General features: G+C 39.9%; 1 protein-coding gene across 2 annotated transcripts in view; it reads left to right on the top strand.

Annotated features, from left to right (window-relative positions):
* UIMC1 (ubiquitin interaction motif containing 1) overlaps positions 1 to 20,537 on the top strand; it is a 112,695-nt gene that overhangs the window by 36,687 nt on the left and 55,471 nt on the right. For both annotated transcript variants that reach the window (XM_011989980.1, XM_011989979.1), the window contains exons 3-6: positions 5,702 to 5,786; positions 11,461 to 11,585; positions 12,608 to 12,713; positions 13,024 to 13,757. In XM_011989980.1, the coding sequence (XP_011845370.1) occupies positions 5,702 to 5,786; positions 11,461 to 11,585; positions 12,608 to 12,713; positions 13,024 to 13,757 (1,050 nt within the window). The remainder of the gene's footprint in view (positions 1 to 5,701; positions 5,787 to 11,460; positions 11,586 to 12,607; positions 12,714 to 13,023; positions 13,758 to 20,537) is intronic.

Here is a 20,537-nt window from a genome sequence, read left to right on the forward strand (position 1 = left end):
CCACTGCACTCCAGCCTGGGTGACAGAGGGAGACTCTGTCTCAAAAACAAAACCAAACCAAACCACGTTCCTTATAGTTTAGTTTTTAATTAGGACTTTTGTCTATATAGTTCATCTTAAGTGCATAAAAGTATAGAGAAGAAAACAAGGGCTAGGTACATCCCTGGTGACTCATGCCTATAATCCCAGTGCTTCGGGAAGCTGAGACAGGAGGATTGCTTGAGGCCAGGCATTTGAGACCAGCCTGAGCAACACAGAAAGACCCTGTCTCTACAAAAAGTACAAAACTTAGCTGGGCATGGTGGCATGCGCCTGTAATCCCAGATACCTGGGAAGCTGAGGCAGGTGGGAGAATTGCTTGAGCCTAGGAGTTCAAGGAATTTGAGACTGCAGTGAGCTATGATTGTACCATTGCACTCCATCTGAAAAAGAAAGAAAACAAAACAGTTGTATTACTTGGATATCATCTTAATATTAACAAAAATAAAAATATTAAATACACAAATAGATACGGATATGTTAAAAAAGTTGTATACATAGATGTTTAAAAAAAAAAACCAAGCCATAACAAAACAGTTTAGAAAGGTATGAAATGAAAATGTATACTACAGACATTTAACCATAAGAAATAATTTCTTTTTCATTTTTAAAATAATTTCTTGATGTCATCCGTGTGATCCGAAGGCAGTAATTTCTTCTGTGTCCTTGGAAAAAAATTTTTACATATACAGTATCAGTAGAGATTTTTACAGGAAACAAATCATACTGTAGAAACTGTTTTGCTTTTTTTCCACTTAATGTCTGTGTTAGGTCCTCCAGAGACATAGAACCAATAGGATGGGCAGATGGATGGATGGATGGATGGATGGATGCACGGATGCACGGATGGACGGACGGACGGACGGACGGAATTTATTAGGGGAATTGGCTCATGTAATTATGGAGAATGAAAACTCCCCACAATAGGCTGTTTGCAAGCTGGATACCCTGGGATGCCAGTAGTATGGCTCAGTGCAAGTCTGAAGGCCTGAGAACAAGGGGTAAGGGGTGCTGAGTGTAAGGCCTGAAATCCAAGGCCTGGAGAGCCTGGAGTTCTGATGTCCAAGGGTAGGAGAAGAATAATGTGTCCCAGCTCCAGGAGAGAGATAAATTTGCCTTTCCTATGTTTTTATTCTATTTAGCCCCCAGCCAGTGGAGTGGTATTCACCCACATTGAGAGCAGATCTTCCCCACTTAGTCACTGAGACTCACACTCCAATCTCCTCTGCAAACACCCGCACAGACACACCAGAAAATAATACTTTACTAGTTCTCTGGGTATTTCTTACTCCAGTCAAACTGATACCTAAAATTAACCATTACAGTATTTCCTGGAGACCTTTCTATAGCAGCACATATGTATGTCATATGTCATATATGTTATACATACAGAAATGTGCATAAAATAAAAATGCATAGTTTTAAAAATTAATGTGAACACTTGTAGTTACCACCTGAGAATCCCTCTTCTCTTAGTGTGTCCCTCCCCAAATGCATTCTTTTCCAACTTACTTTTGTTTTTTTTTGAGATGGAGTCCTGCTCTGTCGCCCAGGCTGGAGTGTAGTGGCGCGATCTCAGCTCACTGCAACCTCCGCCTCCCAGGCTCAAGCAATTCTCCTGCCTCAGCCTCCTGAGTAGCTAGGATTACAGGCATGCGCCACCACGCCTCACTAATTTTTGTATTTTTAGTAGAGATGAGGTTTCACCATGTTGGCCAGGCTGGTCTCGAACTCCTGACCTCAGGTGATCCGTCCGCCTTGGCCTCCCGAAGTAGTGGGATTACAGGCGTGAGCCACCTCACCCAGCTCTTTTCTACCTTTCTGAAGGTAACCACTGTTTGTTTTATCTTCCCATATTTCTCCTTACAGTTTTACCACATTTACATGTATCCCTAAACAGCATACATATATTTTGAAAAACTAAGTACTGGTGATTAGACATGTCTACCAGTATTTTCCAGTAATCTCTCAATTCCCCAGATATTTGAAATTTTCCCTTTATCATAAACTAAAATCTTGTTTATAAATGGGTGTGTCTCTGGATTTTTTTCTTCCATTAATCTGTCACATATTTTTATAATTGTTCAGTTGGTTGTCTTGGGTATTTTAGGTAGGCATTTATCTCTGCTGATAACGACCATTTTTTTCTCTTTCTTTCTAGCACTTATACCTTTTTCTGTTTTGTTTTCATTGCTTTAGCTGTGGCTTCCAGAATAATGTTGATTGATACTAGCAATAGAGCACATCTTTTATTTCTGATGTTTTGCTGTTTGTTTCATATTTCTGTTTTTATGTTAAGGAACTATCCTTTAATTGCTTATTTACTAGTAGTAGTTTTAGGAATTATGTTTAATCAAATACCCTTTATTTAGCAAGATGATGGAGTAGTTTTTCTCCTTTAATCAACTAATATTATATATTGGATTAGTATTTTCTAATGTTGGAACATCTTTGCATTTCTGGAATAAATCATGCTTGGTCATGATGTGTTATGTTAATATAATATTGATTTTTTTTCTCAATATATTATTTAGGAGTTTTGCATCTGTACTCCTAGTGCCATTGGCTTTATAAAGTTTTTTTTGGGGGGGGCTATGGCCTTCATCAGATGTTAATATTAGGGTTATGGTATAAAAGAGAAGGAAAGCTTATTATTTTTTTCTATGTCCTACCACAATTTAAATAGTATAGGAATTATTTGTTTTACAGGGTTTCCTAAAAATCTCCCGTAAAACTGGGCTACCAACTGATTTTTTTTTTTTTTTTTGAGATGGAGTCTCGCTCTGTCGCCCAGGCTGGAGTCTCCCTCTGTTGCCCAGGCTGGAGTGCAGTGGCGTGATCTCTGCTCATTGCAAACTCCACCTGCTGGGTTCACGCCATTCTCCTGCTTCAGCCTCCTGAGTAGCTGGGACTACCGGCGCCCATTACCACGCCCGGCTAATTTTTTTTTTTTATTTTTAGTAGAGATAGGGTTTCACCATGTTAGCCAGGATGGTCTCGATCTCCTGACCTTGTGACCCACCTGCCTCAGCCTCCCAAAGTGCTGGGATTACAGGCGTGAGCCACCGCGCCTGGCCTACCAACTGATTTTTAATATGTATTTCATATTCTTGTAGTGTCTTGGTATTGTTGTATATGGAAAAAAGTCTTTTTTTCTGCTTTAGAATAGAAAAAAGCAGTTGGAATCATCTTAGGAACACATTTGTTTGTTTTTTGTTTTGTTATTTATTTTTATTTTTTTAATATGTATTTTTTTGAGATGGAGTCTTGCTTTGTTGCCCAAGCTGGAGTGCAATGGCATGATAGCGGCTCACTGCAACCTCCGCCTCCTGGTTCAAGTGATTCTGCCTGCCTCAGCCTGCGGAGTAACTGGGATTAAAGGTGTCTGCCACCACACCTGTGTAATTTTTGTATTTTTAGTAGAGGGGGGGTTTTACCATGTTGGCCAGGCTGGTCTCGAACTCCTGACCTCAGATGATCTGCCCACCTTGGCCTTCTAAAGTGTTGGGATTACAGGCGTGAGCCACTGCACCTGGCCTTTGTTTTTGTTTGTTTTTTTTGTTTGTTTTTTTGAGACAGAGTCTTGCTTTGTCATCCAGGCTGGAGTGCAGTGGCACAGTGATGTGATCTTGGCTCACTGCAGTCTCCATTAATAGTATGTACTTTATATGACTTTCATCATTTTTAAACTTAGTCAAACTTGTTTTATGGCCCAGAATATTCTGTGTGTACTACAGAAGAATGCACATTTTGGATAGTGATTTCTGTAAATGTCAATCTGATAAAGTTTGATGATAGTGTTGTTCAAATCTACTTTATTTTTATTGGTTTTCTGTCTGTTCTACAAATATTTTGAGGCTATTGAAGTCTTTGACCGTAATTGTGAATTTGTCTTACTTCTCTTTTTTTTTTTTTTTTTGAGACAGTCTTACTCTGTTGCCTTAGGCTGTAGTGCAGTGGTGCGATCTTGGCTCACTGCAACCTCTGCCTCCTGGGTTCAATTGATTCTCATGCCTCAGCCTCCTGAGTAGCTGGGATTACAGGCATATGCCACCATGCCTGGCTAATTTTTGTATTTTTAGTAGAGATTGGGTTTCACCATGTTAGCCAGGCTGGTCTCGAACTTCTGACCTCAGGTGATCCGCCCACCTGGGCCTCCCAAAGTGCTGGGATTACAGGTGTGAGCCACTGCACCTGGCCCACAGTTAATTTTAGAACATTTTCCACCCTCCATGGCCACTGCCCTCGCCAGCCTCACACCACACTATACTCTGCCAGTCTGCATGGCCCAGTAGCAGCGGCCTAGAACATTTTCATTACCCCCCAGAAAAAAACCCATTTTCATTAGCGGTTACTCTCCATTTTCCCCTAAACCCCTAGTCCTTGACAACCGCTAATCTACTTTCTATATGGATTTGCCCATTCTGGGCATGTCTTATAAATGGAATTATATGATATATGTGTGGCCTTTTGTCTGGCTTCTTTCAATTATGTATTTTCAAGGTACATTCATTTTGTAGTGTGTATCAGCACCTAATTTCTTTTTTGTCCACAGTGGTGGCACTGTTTTATATTCTCACCAACAGTGTACTAGGATTCCAGTTTTTCTAATCCTTGCCAATGCTTATTTTCTGATTTGAAACAAATTATTTTAATTATCCTAGTGGGTGTGAAGTGATACCTTATTGTGATTTTGATTTGTATTTCCCTGATGACTAATGATGTTGGGCATCTTTTCATGTACTTCTTGGACATTTCTATATCTTCATTTTCAGAGAAATTCTGTTCAAACGCTTTGCCCAGTTTTATTTTTATTTATTTATTTTTAGAGATGGGATGTTGCTTTGTCTCCCAGGCTGGAATACAGTGGTGCGATCTTAGCTTGCTGCAGCCTGGAAGTCCTGGGTTCAAGTGATCCATCTGCTCCAGCCTCCTGAATAGCTAGGACCATGCCTGGCTAATTAAAGAAAAAATAAATTTTTTTTTTTTTATTTAAAAAGAATTTTTTTTGGGAGGGGATAAGGACAGGATCTCCCTACATTCCCCAGGATGGTTTTGAACTGGCCTCAAGCTATTCTCCCACTTCAAAGTGTTGGGATTACAGGCATGAGCCACTGTGCCTGGCCTTTTATTTCTTTCTCTTTTATTTTTTGTTTTCTTGATTATTTTGTTTGTGTTTCTTATTAAATTTTAGGGTGGGATGTAGGGTTGGTGTATTTGGTTCACTTTTGCTTCTATAGGGTTTTTCATTTACCCTCTTTTTCCTTTCCTTTACTATCCAGTGTCAAAAGAGTGATTTAAAATAAATGAATAAACACTGAGTTTAAACATTATTATTGTTTTTTTAAATCTTCAATCAAGCTACTCTGATCTCAGGTGATGCTTACTGGTATTTTAGAGATAGACTAGTTTTTGTGTGACTGTTTATATGATAGATAATAATGCCAATATATCACACGTTTTTGTTTTTAATGGTTTTTATTGGTTCTAGATCTTATGTTTTCCTTTTTGTACTGAAAAGGATCTTCTGATGTTTTATGTGCATATTTATAACAATCATCAATTCCTCAGAGGCCTCTCTTAGCCATAGAGGAAGTAGAAGAGAGAGAAATTACTACTTTTAGTGGCAGCCACACCGATCATATTTCTTGTTTTGCAACAGGAACCAAAGGAGGAAAATGGATTGCAGAAAATGAAGACAAAACCGTCGAATAGAGCAAAGTGTTTGGCCAAAAGAAAAATTGCACGTATGTTTTCATTTTTGTTGAGAATGGTTTGGGAATTGTAATCGTCATAGAACTGATACATTTTGGGCTAGTTGATTATCTTGCATTCTTAGCTCTCTGATAGATTCAAGAAAAGTTGTGAATTTATCAGTTTTTGTTGCTATTGTCGTAAGGATTGGAAGAATAACTTTTTTCAGTTTCCTGTATCCTAAGTGGAATCCAGAAGTGGTCATTCTGAATCTTAAAAAAATTTTTTTAAAATTTATTATTTTTTTAGAGACAGAATCTCACTGTGTCACCCAGGCTTGAGTGTAGGGGTATGGTATGATCATAGTTCACTGCAGCCTTGAACTCATTGGCTCAAGTGATTCTCCTGTCTCAGCTTCCCAAGTATGCCCCACAACGCCTGGCTAATTTTAATTTTTTTTTTTTGCACAGGGTCCTGCTGTGTTGTCCAGGCTCATCTCAAACTCCTGGCCTCAAGCAGTCCTCCAGTTTGGACCTCCCAGTGTTGGGATTACAGGCGCCAGCCACCAGTTAGCCCCCCATTCTGAATCTTACTGAGCAGCAAAATCTGTTTTTATGATTTCTTTTTTTTTTTTTTTGAGATTGAATCGTGCTCTGTTGCCCAGGCTGAGTGCACTGGTGTGATCTTGGCTCACTGCAAGCTCTGCCTCCCGGGTTCATACGATTCTCCCACCTCAGCCTCCTGAGTAGCTAGACCTATAGGCACACGTCACTACACCCTGCTAATGTTTGCCAGGCTAATCTCTAGCTCCTGACCTCAAGCGATCCACCCGCCTCAGCCTCCCAAAGTGCTAGGATTATAGGCATGAGCCACCACGCCTGACCAGAACACAAGTTTTAAACTTTGATGTGGTCCATTTTTTTCTCTTTTATGGTTTTTTTCTTTCTGTGTCCTAAGAAATCTTTGACTACACTAAGGTTATGAAGATTTCCACCTATTTTCTTCTGGAAATTTTGTAGTTTTAGCTTTAGCATTTAGATTTCTAATCCATTTTGAGTTTTTGTATATGGTGCAAGGTAAGAGTTAAGGTTCATTTTTTTTTCCATATGGGTATCCAATCATTCTTGTACCATTTGTTGAAAAGACTGTCCTTTCCTTGTGTTGAAAATCAATGCATGGGTCTATTTCTGAATTTTCTGTTCTTTTCCATTTATTTTTGTTTGTCATTATGCCATACCACACTGTCTTGATTACTGTAGCTTTATAATATCTTAAAATCAGGTAGTATAATTCTTCCAACTTTATTTTAAAAATTGTTTTAATCTGGATCCTTTGCATTCCTGTATAAATTTAATTTTATTATTTATTTATTATTATTATTTTTTGAGACAAGGTCCCACTCTGCCACCCAGGCTGGAATATAGTGGTGGGTGCAGCACACTGTAGTCTCAACCTCCTAGGCTCAAGTGGTCCTCCAGCCTTAGCCTCCTGAGTAGCTGGGACTAACAGGCATGCATCACCATACCCAGCTAACTTTTTTTTTCTTTCTTTTTGAGACAGGGTCTCCCTCTGTTGCCCAGGTTGGAATGCAGTAGCTCACTACAACCTCTGCCTCCTGGGCACAAGCGATCCTCCCACCTCAGCCTCCCAAGTAGCTAGGACCACAGGTGTATACCACCACACCCAGCTAGTTTTTTATTATTTGTCCAGACAAGATCTCACTATGTTGCCCAGGCTGGTCTTGAACTGCTGGGCTCAAGTGATTCTCCCACCTTTGCCTCCTGAGTAGCTGGGACTATAGGTGTGCATCACCACACCCAACTATTTTTAAAAATTTGTTTTCTTCTTTTCTTTCTTTCTTTTTTTTTTTTTTTTGAGACAGGGTCTCGGTTTGTCACCTATGCTGGAATGCATTGATGTGATCTTGGCTCACTGCAGCCTCGACCACCTGGACTTGAGCAATTATAGGCATGAGCCACTGCACTGGCCCTATTTTTCATTGTTATTCTCCTGAGGCACCTTTTTAGACTATTTTTCCCTCTAACCATTGCCATCCCCATGATATTTTAATACCACAGATATGCTATGTGTTCTGTTTATGTACTGATTGTATGTCTGTATTTTATACATAAGATTTTTTTTTTTTGACCTCTAAGAACCAATTTTTGTCCACTTGGGAATGGTACCACTCTTGTTGAGAATGCGTGATAGAAGTTGCCAGACTTGGCCTTGCGCAGTGGCTCATGCCTGTGATCCCAGCACTTTGGGAGGCCAAGACGGGCGGATCACCTGAGGCCAGGAGTTTGAGACCAGGCTGGCCAACATGGTGAAACCTCGTCTCTACTAAAAATACAAAACTTAGCCAGGCCTGGTGGCGGGCACTTATAATCCCAGCTACTCAGGAGGCTGAGGCAGGAGAATCACTTGTACCTGGGAGGCGGAGGTTGCAGTGAGCCGAGATCACGCCACTGCACTCCAGCCTGGGCGACAGAGAGAGACGCCCTGGCTGATTTTTTTGTATTTTTTTAGTTGAGATGAGGTTTCACTGTGTTAGCCAGGATGGTCTCGATCTCCTGACCTTGTGATCCGCCCGCCTTGGCCTCCCAAAGTGCTGGCATGAGCCACTGCGCCCAGCCAGAATTAATTTTTTGTTTAATTTTTTCTGTGTTGTATGCCCATCTTTCATTTTATTGATTTCTTTCTGTTCTTTATGTTTTTTTTCTTTCTCCTTACTTGGGTTAATTTTACTTTTTATATTCTAGCATTTTAAGGTGGGAAACTCGGATTACTGATTTTAAAATTTTGCCTTATATGAGCATGGAAAACTATACATTTCACTATAAATGTGGCTTTTGTTGCATCCTACAGATTCTGATAGTTTTCATTTTCATTAAGGTCATTTCAAATTCAGTTGGGTGCATTTTTTATGTTTGGATTCAATTTTAGTGATCCCCTGTACTTGTTGATTTCGTATTATTAAAACATGTTTAAGATTTGTGTGATTCCATATGTCAAAGTTATACAAAAAAATAAAGAAGTGTCATTTCCTCTCTTGTGCCCTTCACTCTGTTCTCAACCACTGATAGGTAATCGTTTGCATTAGTTTCTGGTTTATCTTTCTTTCTTTCTTTTTCTTTTTTTTTTGTGAGACCAGAGAGTCTCTGTGTCACTCAGGCTAGAGTGCAGTAGTGTGATCTTGGCTTGCCTCCTGAGTTCAAGGGATTCTCCTGTCTCAGTCTCCAGAGTATCTGGGACTATAAGCGCATGCCACCATGCCCGGCTAATTTTTGTGTTTTTGGTAGAGACAGGCTTTCGCCATGTTGTCCAGGCTGGTGTCGAACTCCTGACCTCTGGTGATCTGCGTGCTGCAATCTCCCAAAGTGCTGGGATTACAGGCGTGAGCCACCATGCGCAGCCTATTTCTGGTTTATCTTTCTTTTGTGACACTGTACAAATAAATAGGTGTGTGTGCATTTTCTTATTTCTCCTTCCTTATGTGAAAGGTAGCATATTATCCATAAATTCTTTTGTACTTTATTTTTTACTTAATAATATATCCTTGAAATCACTTTATTCCCAGTCCATAGATATATTCCTTGTTCTTTTTTATAACTGTATGTATGTGTACTACAGTTTATGGTTATTAAATAGATTCTAGTGTTTGGCAAATTTGAACATTGCTGCAATGATATACTCCTTTTAATTAGAAGTGTATCTTTAGGGTAAGTTGCTAGAAGTGAGATTGCTAGGTCAAAGGGTAACTTTATGTAGGTTGTTAGACATTACCAAATCCCCCTCCATAAACAACATCCAAAATGGTGATATTCTAATTCTCTCATTTCTTTTACGTTTTTTTAACTGTAATAATTCTATAAAGAGGAGCTTTTAATCTGCTTGGTTACCCAGTAGTATAGCTTGTGTAGACAAAGTAGGGTAAAAACAATTCTATTATTTTATTTATCAGTTTTCGTTTTTTTTTTTTTTGAGACAGAGTCTCGCTTTATCGCGCAGGCTGGAGTGCGGGGGCATGATCTCGGCTCACTGCAAGCTCCGCCTCCTGGGTTCAAGCCATTCTCCTCCCTCAGCCTCCCGAGTAGCTGGGACTACAGGTGCCTGCCACCACGCCCGGCTAATTTTTTGTGTTTTTAGTAGAGACGGGGTTTCACTATGTTAGCCAGGATGGTCTTGGTCTCGTGACCTCGTGATCCACCCACCTCGGCCTCCCAAAGTGCTGGGATTACAGGCGTGAGCCACCACGCCTTATCAGTTTTCATATAGTTGATTCACTAACATTCTTCAACAGTGACTGGTTAGTCAATGTCTTTTTAAAAAAATATTAGTATGAACTTACAGGGTTTTTTTGGTTTTGTTTTGTTTTGTTTTTGAGGTGGAGTCTTGCTTTTGTCACCTAGGGTGGAGTGCACGATTTTGGCTCACTGCAACCTCCGCCTCCCGGGTTCAAATGATTCGCCTTCCTCAGCCTCCCAGGTAGCTGGGACTACAGGCACCCACCACCACGCCTGGCTAATTTTTGTATTTTTAGTAGAGATGGGGTTTCACCGTGTTGTCCATGATGATCTCGAACTCGCGACCTCACATGATCCTCCCACCTTGGCCTCCCACCGTCCTGGGATTACAGGCATGAGCCACCACACCTGGCCTGAACTTACAGATGTAATATAGATGTAACTACAGATGTAAATATATTTGATGTAGTTTAATGCATTGCATTCATTATTTTTTTTTTTTTTTTTGAGACGGAGTCTCGCTCTGTCGCCCAGGCTGGAGTGCAGTGGCCGGATCTCGGCTCACTGCAAGCTCCGCCTCCCGGGTTTACGCCATTCTCCTGCCTCAGCCTCCCGAGTAGCTGGGACTACAGGCGCCCACCACCTCGCCCAGCTAGTTTTTTGTATTTTTTTTAGTAGAGACGGGGTTTCACCGTGTTAGCCAGGATAGTCTCGATCTCCTGACCTCGTGATCCACCTGTCTCAGCCTCCCAAAGTGCTGGGATTACAGGCTTGAGCCACCGCGCCCGGCCCGCATTCATTATCTTTATTGATGCTCCAGTTTCATTTTTGGCCAGTGAGGAGTCTGTTTAATTGGCCCCTAAGTTCTTTCGATATGACTCTAGTAGTGTCTAAGATTCCTTGCTTACATCTGTGACAAATATTCTAGCTCATCTTGTTCATTTCATGCTTTGTACTTGAGGCCACCCATTTCTTCAGTGTACCCCAGTTCCTTTTAAATGGAAAATAGTGTCTGGAGACCACATTCTTGTCACTAGGGATGTTCTTTTCTACTGGTTAAATCAGAGGATTCTGAGTACTAAAATTATTCTGGCTAAATGTTGAGCATAAAGCCTTGTGGATTTAGTAAAAAGCTCTAGAGTGGGCATTAATTCCTCTATTTATTCATTGAGCAAATATTTATTACGTACCCTATGCCCAGCACTTTTTTATGTGCTGGAGGTATGACAGTGAACAGTGTAGGTGAAAACTCAGCCTTCATGGGCGCTTACAGCCTAGTTAACCCAGGATTCTTGTTGTAACTGCTGCTAATTATCTTGACCAACACCTTACCTTTTGGGGTTTTCCTTCTTTACAAGATTATGAAATTGTACGGTCTTGTAATGTCTTCAGTTGAAAAGTTTAATAATTCTCTTTCTTGCCTCCATGCTTATTCAGTGTTTGTGGTGTCCCTCCCTGTCTTTTCCCTACCCTCTTATAGAGATGACAGAAGAAGAACAGTTTGCTCTGGCTCTCAAAATGAGTGAGCAGGAAGCTAGGGAAGTGAACAGCCAGGAGGAGGAAGAGGAGGAGCTCTTGAGGAAAGCCATTGCTGAAAGCCTGAATGTAAATATGCCATGTTGCAAAAGTTTGTGGAGATTGATCAGCAATATTTTAGACTTCTGTGGTGTCGTAGTTGCATTAGGAACTAGCTGTAGTCATTTATAGGGTTTTCACCTAATAGAAATTCCCATAGTAATTTTTTAAAGTCTGTGTTGAATTGTTGGTTAACCCAATTTGAAGTGTTTTGTTAATTCTATATGAAAGAGTTTTCTTCCACCCATGGATTTTTTAGTTCATGGTTGAAAAGAATTATCATAAGTTAACAGCTTCTGAAAAGACTTACTGAATACCAAGAACCCAAAAGGCAGCAAGATAAGATGCTAACTTCTCCTGTTTTGTGGGAGAGCAAAGGGGATGAGAACTAGAGGTGGGTTATGGGAAGAAAGAATGGGCAGTTTTTAAAAAATAATCAAATAAAGTTAAATTGTCATTTGAATATGCACAACTGAATTTTTTTTTTTTTTTTTTTTTTGAGATGGAGTCTCTGTTGCCCAGGCTGGAGTGCAGTCTCAGCTCACTGCAACCTCCGCCTCCTGGGTTCAAGCAATTCTCCTGCCTCAGCCTCCCAAGTAGCTGGGATTATAGGCGACCACCACCACACCCAGCTAATTTTTTGTATTCTCAATAGAGACGGGGTTTCACCATGTTGGCAAGGCTGGTCTGGAACTCCCGACCTCAGGTGATCCACCTGCCTTGGCCTCCCAAAGTGCTGGGATTACAAGCATTAGCCACCTCGCTCAGCCTGAAATGATTTTAAATGTGAAGGATACTTGCCAGTGGTAGGTCCTGAACCATCTTTTATGCTATTTGCCTCCCTATTTTAAAAAAGGGTTTAGTATAGCAATCTAGTACAACACTTTGCACATAGACATTCAGTATATGTTGTGAAATTAAATTGAGCCATCTACATTTTGGAGAAGAGAAATTCTTATGAACAGTGGCCTCCCATTTTGTCCTTCCTGTGACCCTTCATATATAGTTATTTTAATAATAAACCTGGTCTGGTATGGGATCACTTGTTTCAGAGTTGCCGGCCTTCTGATGCTTCTGCTACCAGATCTCGACCTCTGGCCACTGGACCATCTTCCCAGTCCCACCAAGAGAAAACCACAGACTCTGGGATCACTGAAGGCATGTCTCCCTGTTCTGACTCCTTCCATTCATCAAGTATAACTGTACCACAGGGATCTCATGCTGAGAGTAGATATACAGAAGTACCCCAGATCCTTTTGGTGATAATAAATAAGTTAAATCAGGAAGTAGTTGAGATCATAAGAATATCCAGCATACTTTTATTTCCAAGGAAAAAACCAACATTTGGTTAAACCCAAAGAAGAGCCTTTCTTACCCATATTATGTAATTCTTGGTAAGTGATAGCTTACCAAGCCCTCTTAATAAAAAAGTTTGTCCTTAGCCCTACTTTTTCTCAAATACCTACAGGCATATGGCAGCTGGTACCTCCATCACTGTTTAAAGGCTCACATATCAGTCAGGGAAACGAGGCTGAGGAAAGAGAGGAGCCTTGGGACCACACTGAAAAAACTGAAGAGGAGCCGGTCTCTGGCAGCTCAGGAAGCTGGGACCAGTCGAGCCAGCCAGTGTTTGAGAATGTGAACGTTAAATCTTTTGACAGATGTACTGGCCACTTGGCTGAGCACACACAGTGTGGGAAGCCACAGGAAAGTACTGGGAGGAGTTCTTTTCTCAGAGCTGCCCAGGGTAGCGGGGACACATCTAGGCACTGTCTGCCTACCCTAGCAGATGCCAAAGGTCTCCAGGACATTGGGGGCACTGTGAACTACTTCTGGGGTATTCCATTCTGCCCTGATGGAGTAGACCCTAACCAGTATACCAAGGTCATTCTCTGCCAGTTGGAGGTTTATCAAAAGAGCCTGAAAATGGCTCAGAGGCAGCTCTTTAAAAAAAAAGATTTTGGGGAACCAGTGTTACCTAGACCTCCTTCTCTGATCCAGAATGAATGTGGCCAAGGAGAGCAGGCTAGTGAAAAAAATGAATGCATCTCAGAAGATATGGGAGATGAAGACAAAGAGGAGAGGCAGGAGTCTAGGGCATCTGACTGGCACTCAAAAACCAAGGATTTCCAGGAAAGCTCAATTAAAAGCTTGAAAGAGAAACTTTTGTTGGAGGAAGAACCAACAACCAGTCATGGTCAGGTAAGGGTCAGTGATGCTGTAATTAAGGATGATTTATTCACAGATTAAAACAAGGATTATTTTAGCTATCTGTTATTTTTGTGGTCTTCCCCTCCTTGATTATTAAAGTAATACATGTTCACTATAGAAAATTAGGAAAGTACAGGAGAATATAAAGAAGAAAAAAACTACCATTTCTTTTTTTTTTGAGTTGGAGTCTCGCTCTGTCGCCTAGGCGTGATCTTCGGCTCACTGCAACCTCCACCTCCCAGGTTCAAGCAATTGTCCTGCCTCAGCCTCCTGAGTAGCTGGGATTACAGGCACCTGCCATTATGCTGGCTCATTTTTGTATTTTTAGTAGAGATGGAGTTTTACCATGTTGGCTAGGCTGGTCTTGAACTCCTGACCTTGTGATCTGCACGCTTCAGCCTCCCAAAATGTTGGGATTACAGGCATGACCGCCACACCTGACCAGTCATCATTATTTCTATGCATACAAAAATACGTTAACAATTTTTTTGAACAAAATGAAGACTCTTCTGTATAAGTTTTGTTCCTCCCCCTACTTTATAGTTTATCTTAGATCAGTTCTTAATATATGACATATTCTACCATAGATACACCATAATTTATTTTTTGTTTAAATTTTTTTTTTTGAAGACAAGGTCTCGCTCTGTCACCCAGGCTAGAGTGCACCAGTACCATCTTGGGTCCTTGCAGCCTCCACCTCTGGGCTCAAGCGATCCCCCAACCTCAGCCCCTTGCAGTAGCTGGGACCACAGGTGCACGCTGCCAGGCTGAGCTAATTTTTATATTTTTTGTAGAGATGGGGTTTCACCTTGTTGCCCAGGCTGTTCTCGAACTCCTGTACTCAAGCCATCCACCCACCTCGGTCTCCTAAAGTGCTGGCAATATAGGCATGAGCCAACACGCCTGGTGTAAAAAAAATTTTTTTTTTTTTTGAGATGGATGCATTTTATTGACCTTTTCGTAGAATTGTTGGTTTTGTTTGTTTGTTTGTTTCTTTTTTTTTGAGACGGTGTCTCGCTCTGTTGCGCAGGCTGGAGTGCAGTGGCGCGATCTCTGCTCACTGTAAGCTCCGCCTCCCAGGTTCACGCCATTCTCCTGCCTCAGCCAGCCGAGTAGCTGGGACTACAGGCGTCCACCACCACGCCCGGCTAATTTTTTGTAGTTTTAGTAGAGATGGGGTTTCACCGTGTTAGCCAGGATGGTCTTGATCTCCTGACCTCGTGATCTGCCCGCCTTGGCCTCCCAAAGTGTTGGGATTACAGGCGTGAGTCACCGCGCCCAGCGTAAAAATTTTTATTATTTCTAAAAAGTTAAATTTTTGAATAGGTAACAATATTCACATGGCTCAAAATTCAAAAATACGTAAGTAAAAAGTCTTAACTTTTCTCACTATCACCCAGCCAGCCAGTTCCCCTCTCTGGACTCAATTTGTGTTACTAGTTCTAGCATATCCTTCCAAGATACTTTATCTGGTACAAACAGAATACATATTCTTTTCCATACCTTCTTTTACACAAATGATTTACACATTATTTTCTACTTTTTTCATTTAATATCCTAATGAGATCATTACATAACAGTATATAAAGAATTTCTTCATCTTTTTTTTTTGGATGTGAAAAATACCATATATGGATTTGTCAGAGTTTACTATTACAAATAGTAAAATGTCCAGAAGACATTTCATCCACATGGAAGATATTTGTATTATATGATAATTTTCTGTAACTAATTGGTGGACCAAAAAATGTATTTGTAATTTCATTAGCTGTTGCCAAATTGCCCTCCATAGAGATCATGTACATTTACCTTCCCACTGGCAGTGTATGAATACTAGTTTCTGCATACCCACAGTAATGCAGTATTGTCAGACTTCGTGATCTTTGCCAGTCTTGAGAGATGAAAAATGGCGTCTCAGTATAGTCTTAATTTGCATATCTCTTACTATTTGTGAGCCTGAACTTTTTTCTCACATGTCTAAGACCCATTTGTATTTACTTTTTTGTCTGTTAGATCTTAATGATCATTTTTCTTTTTTGATAATCTGTTGATTTGTGGATACTTTTTATATCGTAGAGAAAGCAGTCCTTTGTGGTATGAAGTAAGGATAGTTTCCCAGTTATTTTTTCCCACTGCGTAATGGTGTATATTTCCTATTTTGCTTGTAGTGGTTTTGAATAATTTATTGAAACCAATCTTCTTTTTGGTATGTTTAGTTTGCTTTTTCTGACGTAGCTTGATTATATTGTGTATGAAAGCTTATCTCTTATTTTTCCCTTTGAATATTATAAAAGCAATAATATAAACTCTTTATATATAAATTCTAATTTTAAAGAGTATTCTGTTTTATGACTATACTGTTTTTTCTTGCGATTTCTGTTACCAGACTTTGACTTTTGGTTTTGTTTTATTATTGTGTTATTCTGTCTTTCTTGTGTTATGATAAAGGTTCGAGAAATGGTAACTTTGAGGAGCTTCATAGAATAGAGAGCATGGATTTGGAGTTGAGTTCTGATTTTTGTGTTTAAGTAATTTGTGTGTTTTTGAGCAAGTCACTTAACCTGTTTGAATCCCAGTTTTACATCTATAAAATGGGAATAACAATTCCTATCTTTTGACTGTTACTTTAATGATTGAAGTGAATTTGTGTAAAATGTCTACTACAATGCTTAGGAGTTTATAGGCACTGAACAACTGGTAATTCTCTCTAAGAGATCAAAGGTCATTCACTGGGGGATGCCTCTAGGAATCATTATTTCCTAGTAACCATCTTCATTCACATTCTGGAAAGATTGTTGTCTGGGAAGAGAAGGCATTTTTATTTTTTTAATTTTTTTTTTTTTTCCGAAGATATATCAGCGAAGAAGCCATTTTTAAGAAATAGTTCTTTTAGTGACTGGCTTCTTTTCCAAAGGAAAGTTACATGATGCTTATGATAAATGTTCAGTTTGTTCTTTCCAATTCAGAGATGCTGTTTCTTAAAATAATACATTAACTCCAAAGAGTGACATTTAATGATTTATTATAATTCAAGTTGTTAGCTTGAAAGATCCCAGGGGCCAGAGCTCTAGATCATAGACTTGTGTCAAGTTCTGTGTTGTGTCAAGTTTGAAGGTAGTGCCTTTGCAATAGCCTGGAAGTAGTCAAAATCTAGTGGATGGTCTTAATTAGATTGAAGTTCTTTGACTCTTAACTTCATGACCAGGCCACCAAATACTACAGGTAGTATTATCAGTTGGTACTATTTGCTACAGTAAACTGAATTAAGCTAGCTTAATTAAAAAGAGGACTGGGCTAGGCATAATGGCTAATGCCTGTAATCCCAGCACTTTGGGAAGCTGAGGCAGGAGAATTCATTTGAGTTTGGGAGTTTGAGACCAACCTAGGCAACATAGTGAGACCTCGTCTCTACTAAAATACATAAATTAAGGAAACGGGGTATCTCAGAAGTTTTGTTGTTTTTTTTTTGAGATGGAGTCTCGCTCTGTCGCCCAGGCTGGAGTTCAGTGGTGCAGTCTTGGCTCACTGCAAACTTTGCCTCCCGGGTTCATGCCATTCTTCTGCCTCAGCCTCCCGAGTAGCTGGGACTACAAGTGCCTGCCACCACACCCGGCCAATTTTTTTGTATTTTTAGTAGAGACGGGGTTTCACCATGTTAGCCAGGATGATCTCGATCTCCTGACCTCGTGATCCGCCCACCTCGGCCTCCCAAAGTGCTGGGATTACAGGCGTGAGCCACTGCGTCTGGCCTCAGAAGTTTTAAAATAGAACTATAACCAGGCCCAAAGAAGGTACCGGGCATCTGTGAGTTTTCTATATCTCATGGTTATATTGTGTCTGCTTCATTTTTCTCCCTGCAGACTTAGCATTCTTTGCTTTTGTTTTTCAGGTGCAGGTTGAAGACACTGATCTTATAGTTCTCAAAACTTATTACAGGTTACAGGAGACTTAATCTCTCCCAATTCCAATTTTAAATTTTCAGGAAAGGGTTTATGGCCCATTTGGTATCAGTAGCCTAGTCAGCTGGGGCCTGAAGGAAGTTACTTGTCAAATTGGCTGTGAGCCCACTGCTAGTGGGATGGGAGGGGTGAGGGACAGTCCTCAGTAGAAGGAGACAAAGCAGACAACCTAGTAAGTGTATGGACATTAACTTTAATTTTGGAAATCACTTGGAGATGTTAAAAAATGCTGAAAAGTTTAAAGAGTATTACCTATTTTTTGTATGGTTCAGATCATATTATTTAACATTATGTAAACATTTTCTCATGTTAAATTATATATTTTACTTTTAATGACTATATTATATTTCAGTTTATGAATTTACCATAATATTTTAAACATTTTTCTATTGCTGGATATTTCAGTTGTGATATCTTTCTACATGAAACTTTTCTTTATTCCTGATCAGTGTACTTAGGCATAAGAGCCAGAAAAATGATGGGTTAAAGAGTTACGAACATAAAGACTTGATATTTATTGCCAAATTGCTTGTCAGAAAGGCTATTAAAATTTGTATTCTCTCCATTTGGCAATGTATGAGAATATCTAGTTCACTGCAACCTTGCCAACAAGTAATTGTACCTTTAAAAAACAAACTTACTAATTTTATAGGCAAATAATGAAAGTCTTATGATTGTAATTTTACCTCTCGATCTTTTGCTTTCAGGAAATGTGGGTAGAAAGAATTCATTCGTTAAACATTCTCTATTGAACACAGCTTCGCTGGAGCTGCTTGTATTTGAGACTTCTTGGTTGATAGAGATAGCAGGAGAGTCTCAAAAATAGGGACTCAGAAAAACATTCACTTTGAGGCACATGACTTAGTCTATATTAAGGTTTATAAAGCTTTAGAATCAAGATGATAACTGGTTTTTGACATCACTGAGACAAGATAAAGTTGCTAATGAAGGCCTATAGATCACCCTGAGAGCATTATGGCAAGGAGTTGGAAGGGGTAGTATGTTGATGTGACTACTACTTTGCAGAATCTGATTCTTAATTTTTCAGTCAGGATAGTGGAATTTTTTTAATCAGAAATGACCAGATTGTGTGGAGTTGTAAAAACTGACTTTGATTTGCCAAACTTCACGCTGATGTATGTATACAAAATGACAATTTATTAATTTATTATGGAATAGAGACATTTTCAGTGACCAGAATACTCAGATCTGTATCTATTGTCTTCTAGAATGACAGTATCTGGAGGGTTGAAATAATCAGAAAATGGAATTTTTAAGGGATGGCTCAACTAGTCTGTGGAAAAAGCTAATAAACTACCACTGTCATACAATAGAGGACGTTTATGTGATGACCAAATGATGTCTCTATTCATTTTCACTTTTTTTTTTTTTTTAAAAGATGGAGTTTCACTCTGTCACCCAGGCTGGAGTGCAGTGACATGATCTCGGCTCTCTGCAACCTCCACCTCCTGGGTTCAAGCGATTTCCTGCCTCAGCCTCCTGAGTAGCTGGGATCACAGGCATGCATCACCACGCCTGGCTATTTTTTGTATTTTTTGTAGAGACGGGGTTTCACCATGTTGACCAGTCTGGTCTTGAACTCCTGGCCTCTAGTCATCCGCCCACCTTGGCCTCCCAAAGTTCTCAGGTTACAGATGTGATCCACTCTGCCCAGCCCCAATTTCACTTTTAAGTATTAAAAATACCCTTTGATAATAATTCTTTGAATTTTTTTTTTTTTTTAAAGATTCAGTGCAAACCATCCCTTCCTTATTAACATATTTCTTCAGGAAGAAGATGTCTTGATTAGGCCACAGATTCCTTGAATTTTTATTTCTGCCATGCTTTCCTGTTCACCTTGATTACATTTGGGTAGTCTAAATTTTATTTGCTTATTTTGCTATCCTATGTTCATATTCTGGAGGAACCTCACTTTATGTTCATATTACTGCCATTGAGGTATAAATTTCTAAATTAAAATAATGTTTTGAAATGAAGACATTCTTGGGATTCTACATTGAAATGATTAGGAAGAGGATTATCTGATTAAGCAATATAATAGTAGTTTTGAGTGCATGGGTTTTAGAGTCAGGCAAGTCTCAGCTCTACGATTTTGACCAACTATATGATTTGGGGCAAATTGTTTAACTTCTCGAAGTTTCACTTATTTTTAAAATAATTTAATGGTTTTTGCTTCTTAAGTGGCTTGTGAAAATTAAAGGAGATAAGGAATGTAAAGTGATTAGCACAGGCCTGGCACTGAATAGAAGCACAATAATTTTGTTTGTTTGAGACAGAGTTTCGCTCGTCACCCAGGCTGGAGTGCAGTGGCGCGATCTCGGCTCACTGCAACCTCTACCTTCTGAGTTCAAGTGATTCTCCTGTCTCAGCCTCCCGAGTAGCTGGGATTAGAGGCGTGAGCCACCACGCCCGGCTAATTTTGTATTTGTAGTAGAGACGAGCTTTCTCCATGTTGGTCAGGCTGGTCTTGAACTCCTGACCTCAGATGATCCGCCTGCCTCGGCCTCCCAAAGTGCTGGGATTACAGGCGTGAGCCACTGCACCTGGCCAAAGCACAATAATTTTTTAAAACAATTACACTGAGAAGATTTGAGATATGCTTTAGCCTAAGGCAGAGATGGAGGTGCCTTATAACTAACTTACTGGTGTCTTGATTGCTTCTAAAGACCAAGGCTAGTCATTATAAAATTCTATTAAATGGACACTAGGTGTCAGCATTTCCTTCCTTCCTTCCTTCCTTCCTTCCTTCCTTCCTTCCTTCCTTCCTTCCTTCCTCCCTCCCTCCCTCCCT

Source organism: Mandrillus leucophaeus, unplaced genomic scaffold, assembly GCF_000951045.1.
Source record: "Mandrillus leucophaeus isolate KB7577 unplaced genomic scaffold, Mleu.le_1.0 Scaffold366, whole genome shotgun sequence".
NCBI classification, from domain to species: domain Eukaryota; kingdom Metazoa; phylum Chordata; class Mammalia; order Primates; family Cercopithecidae; genus Mandrillus; species Mandrillus leucophaeus.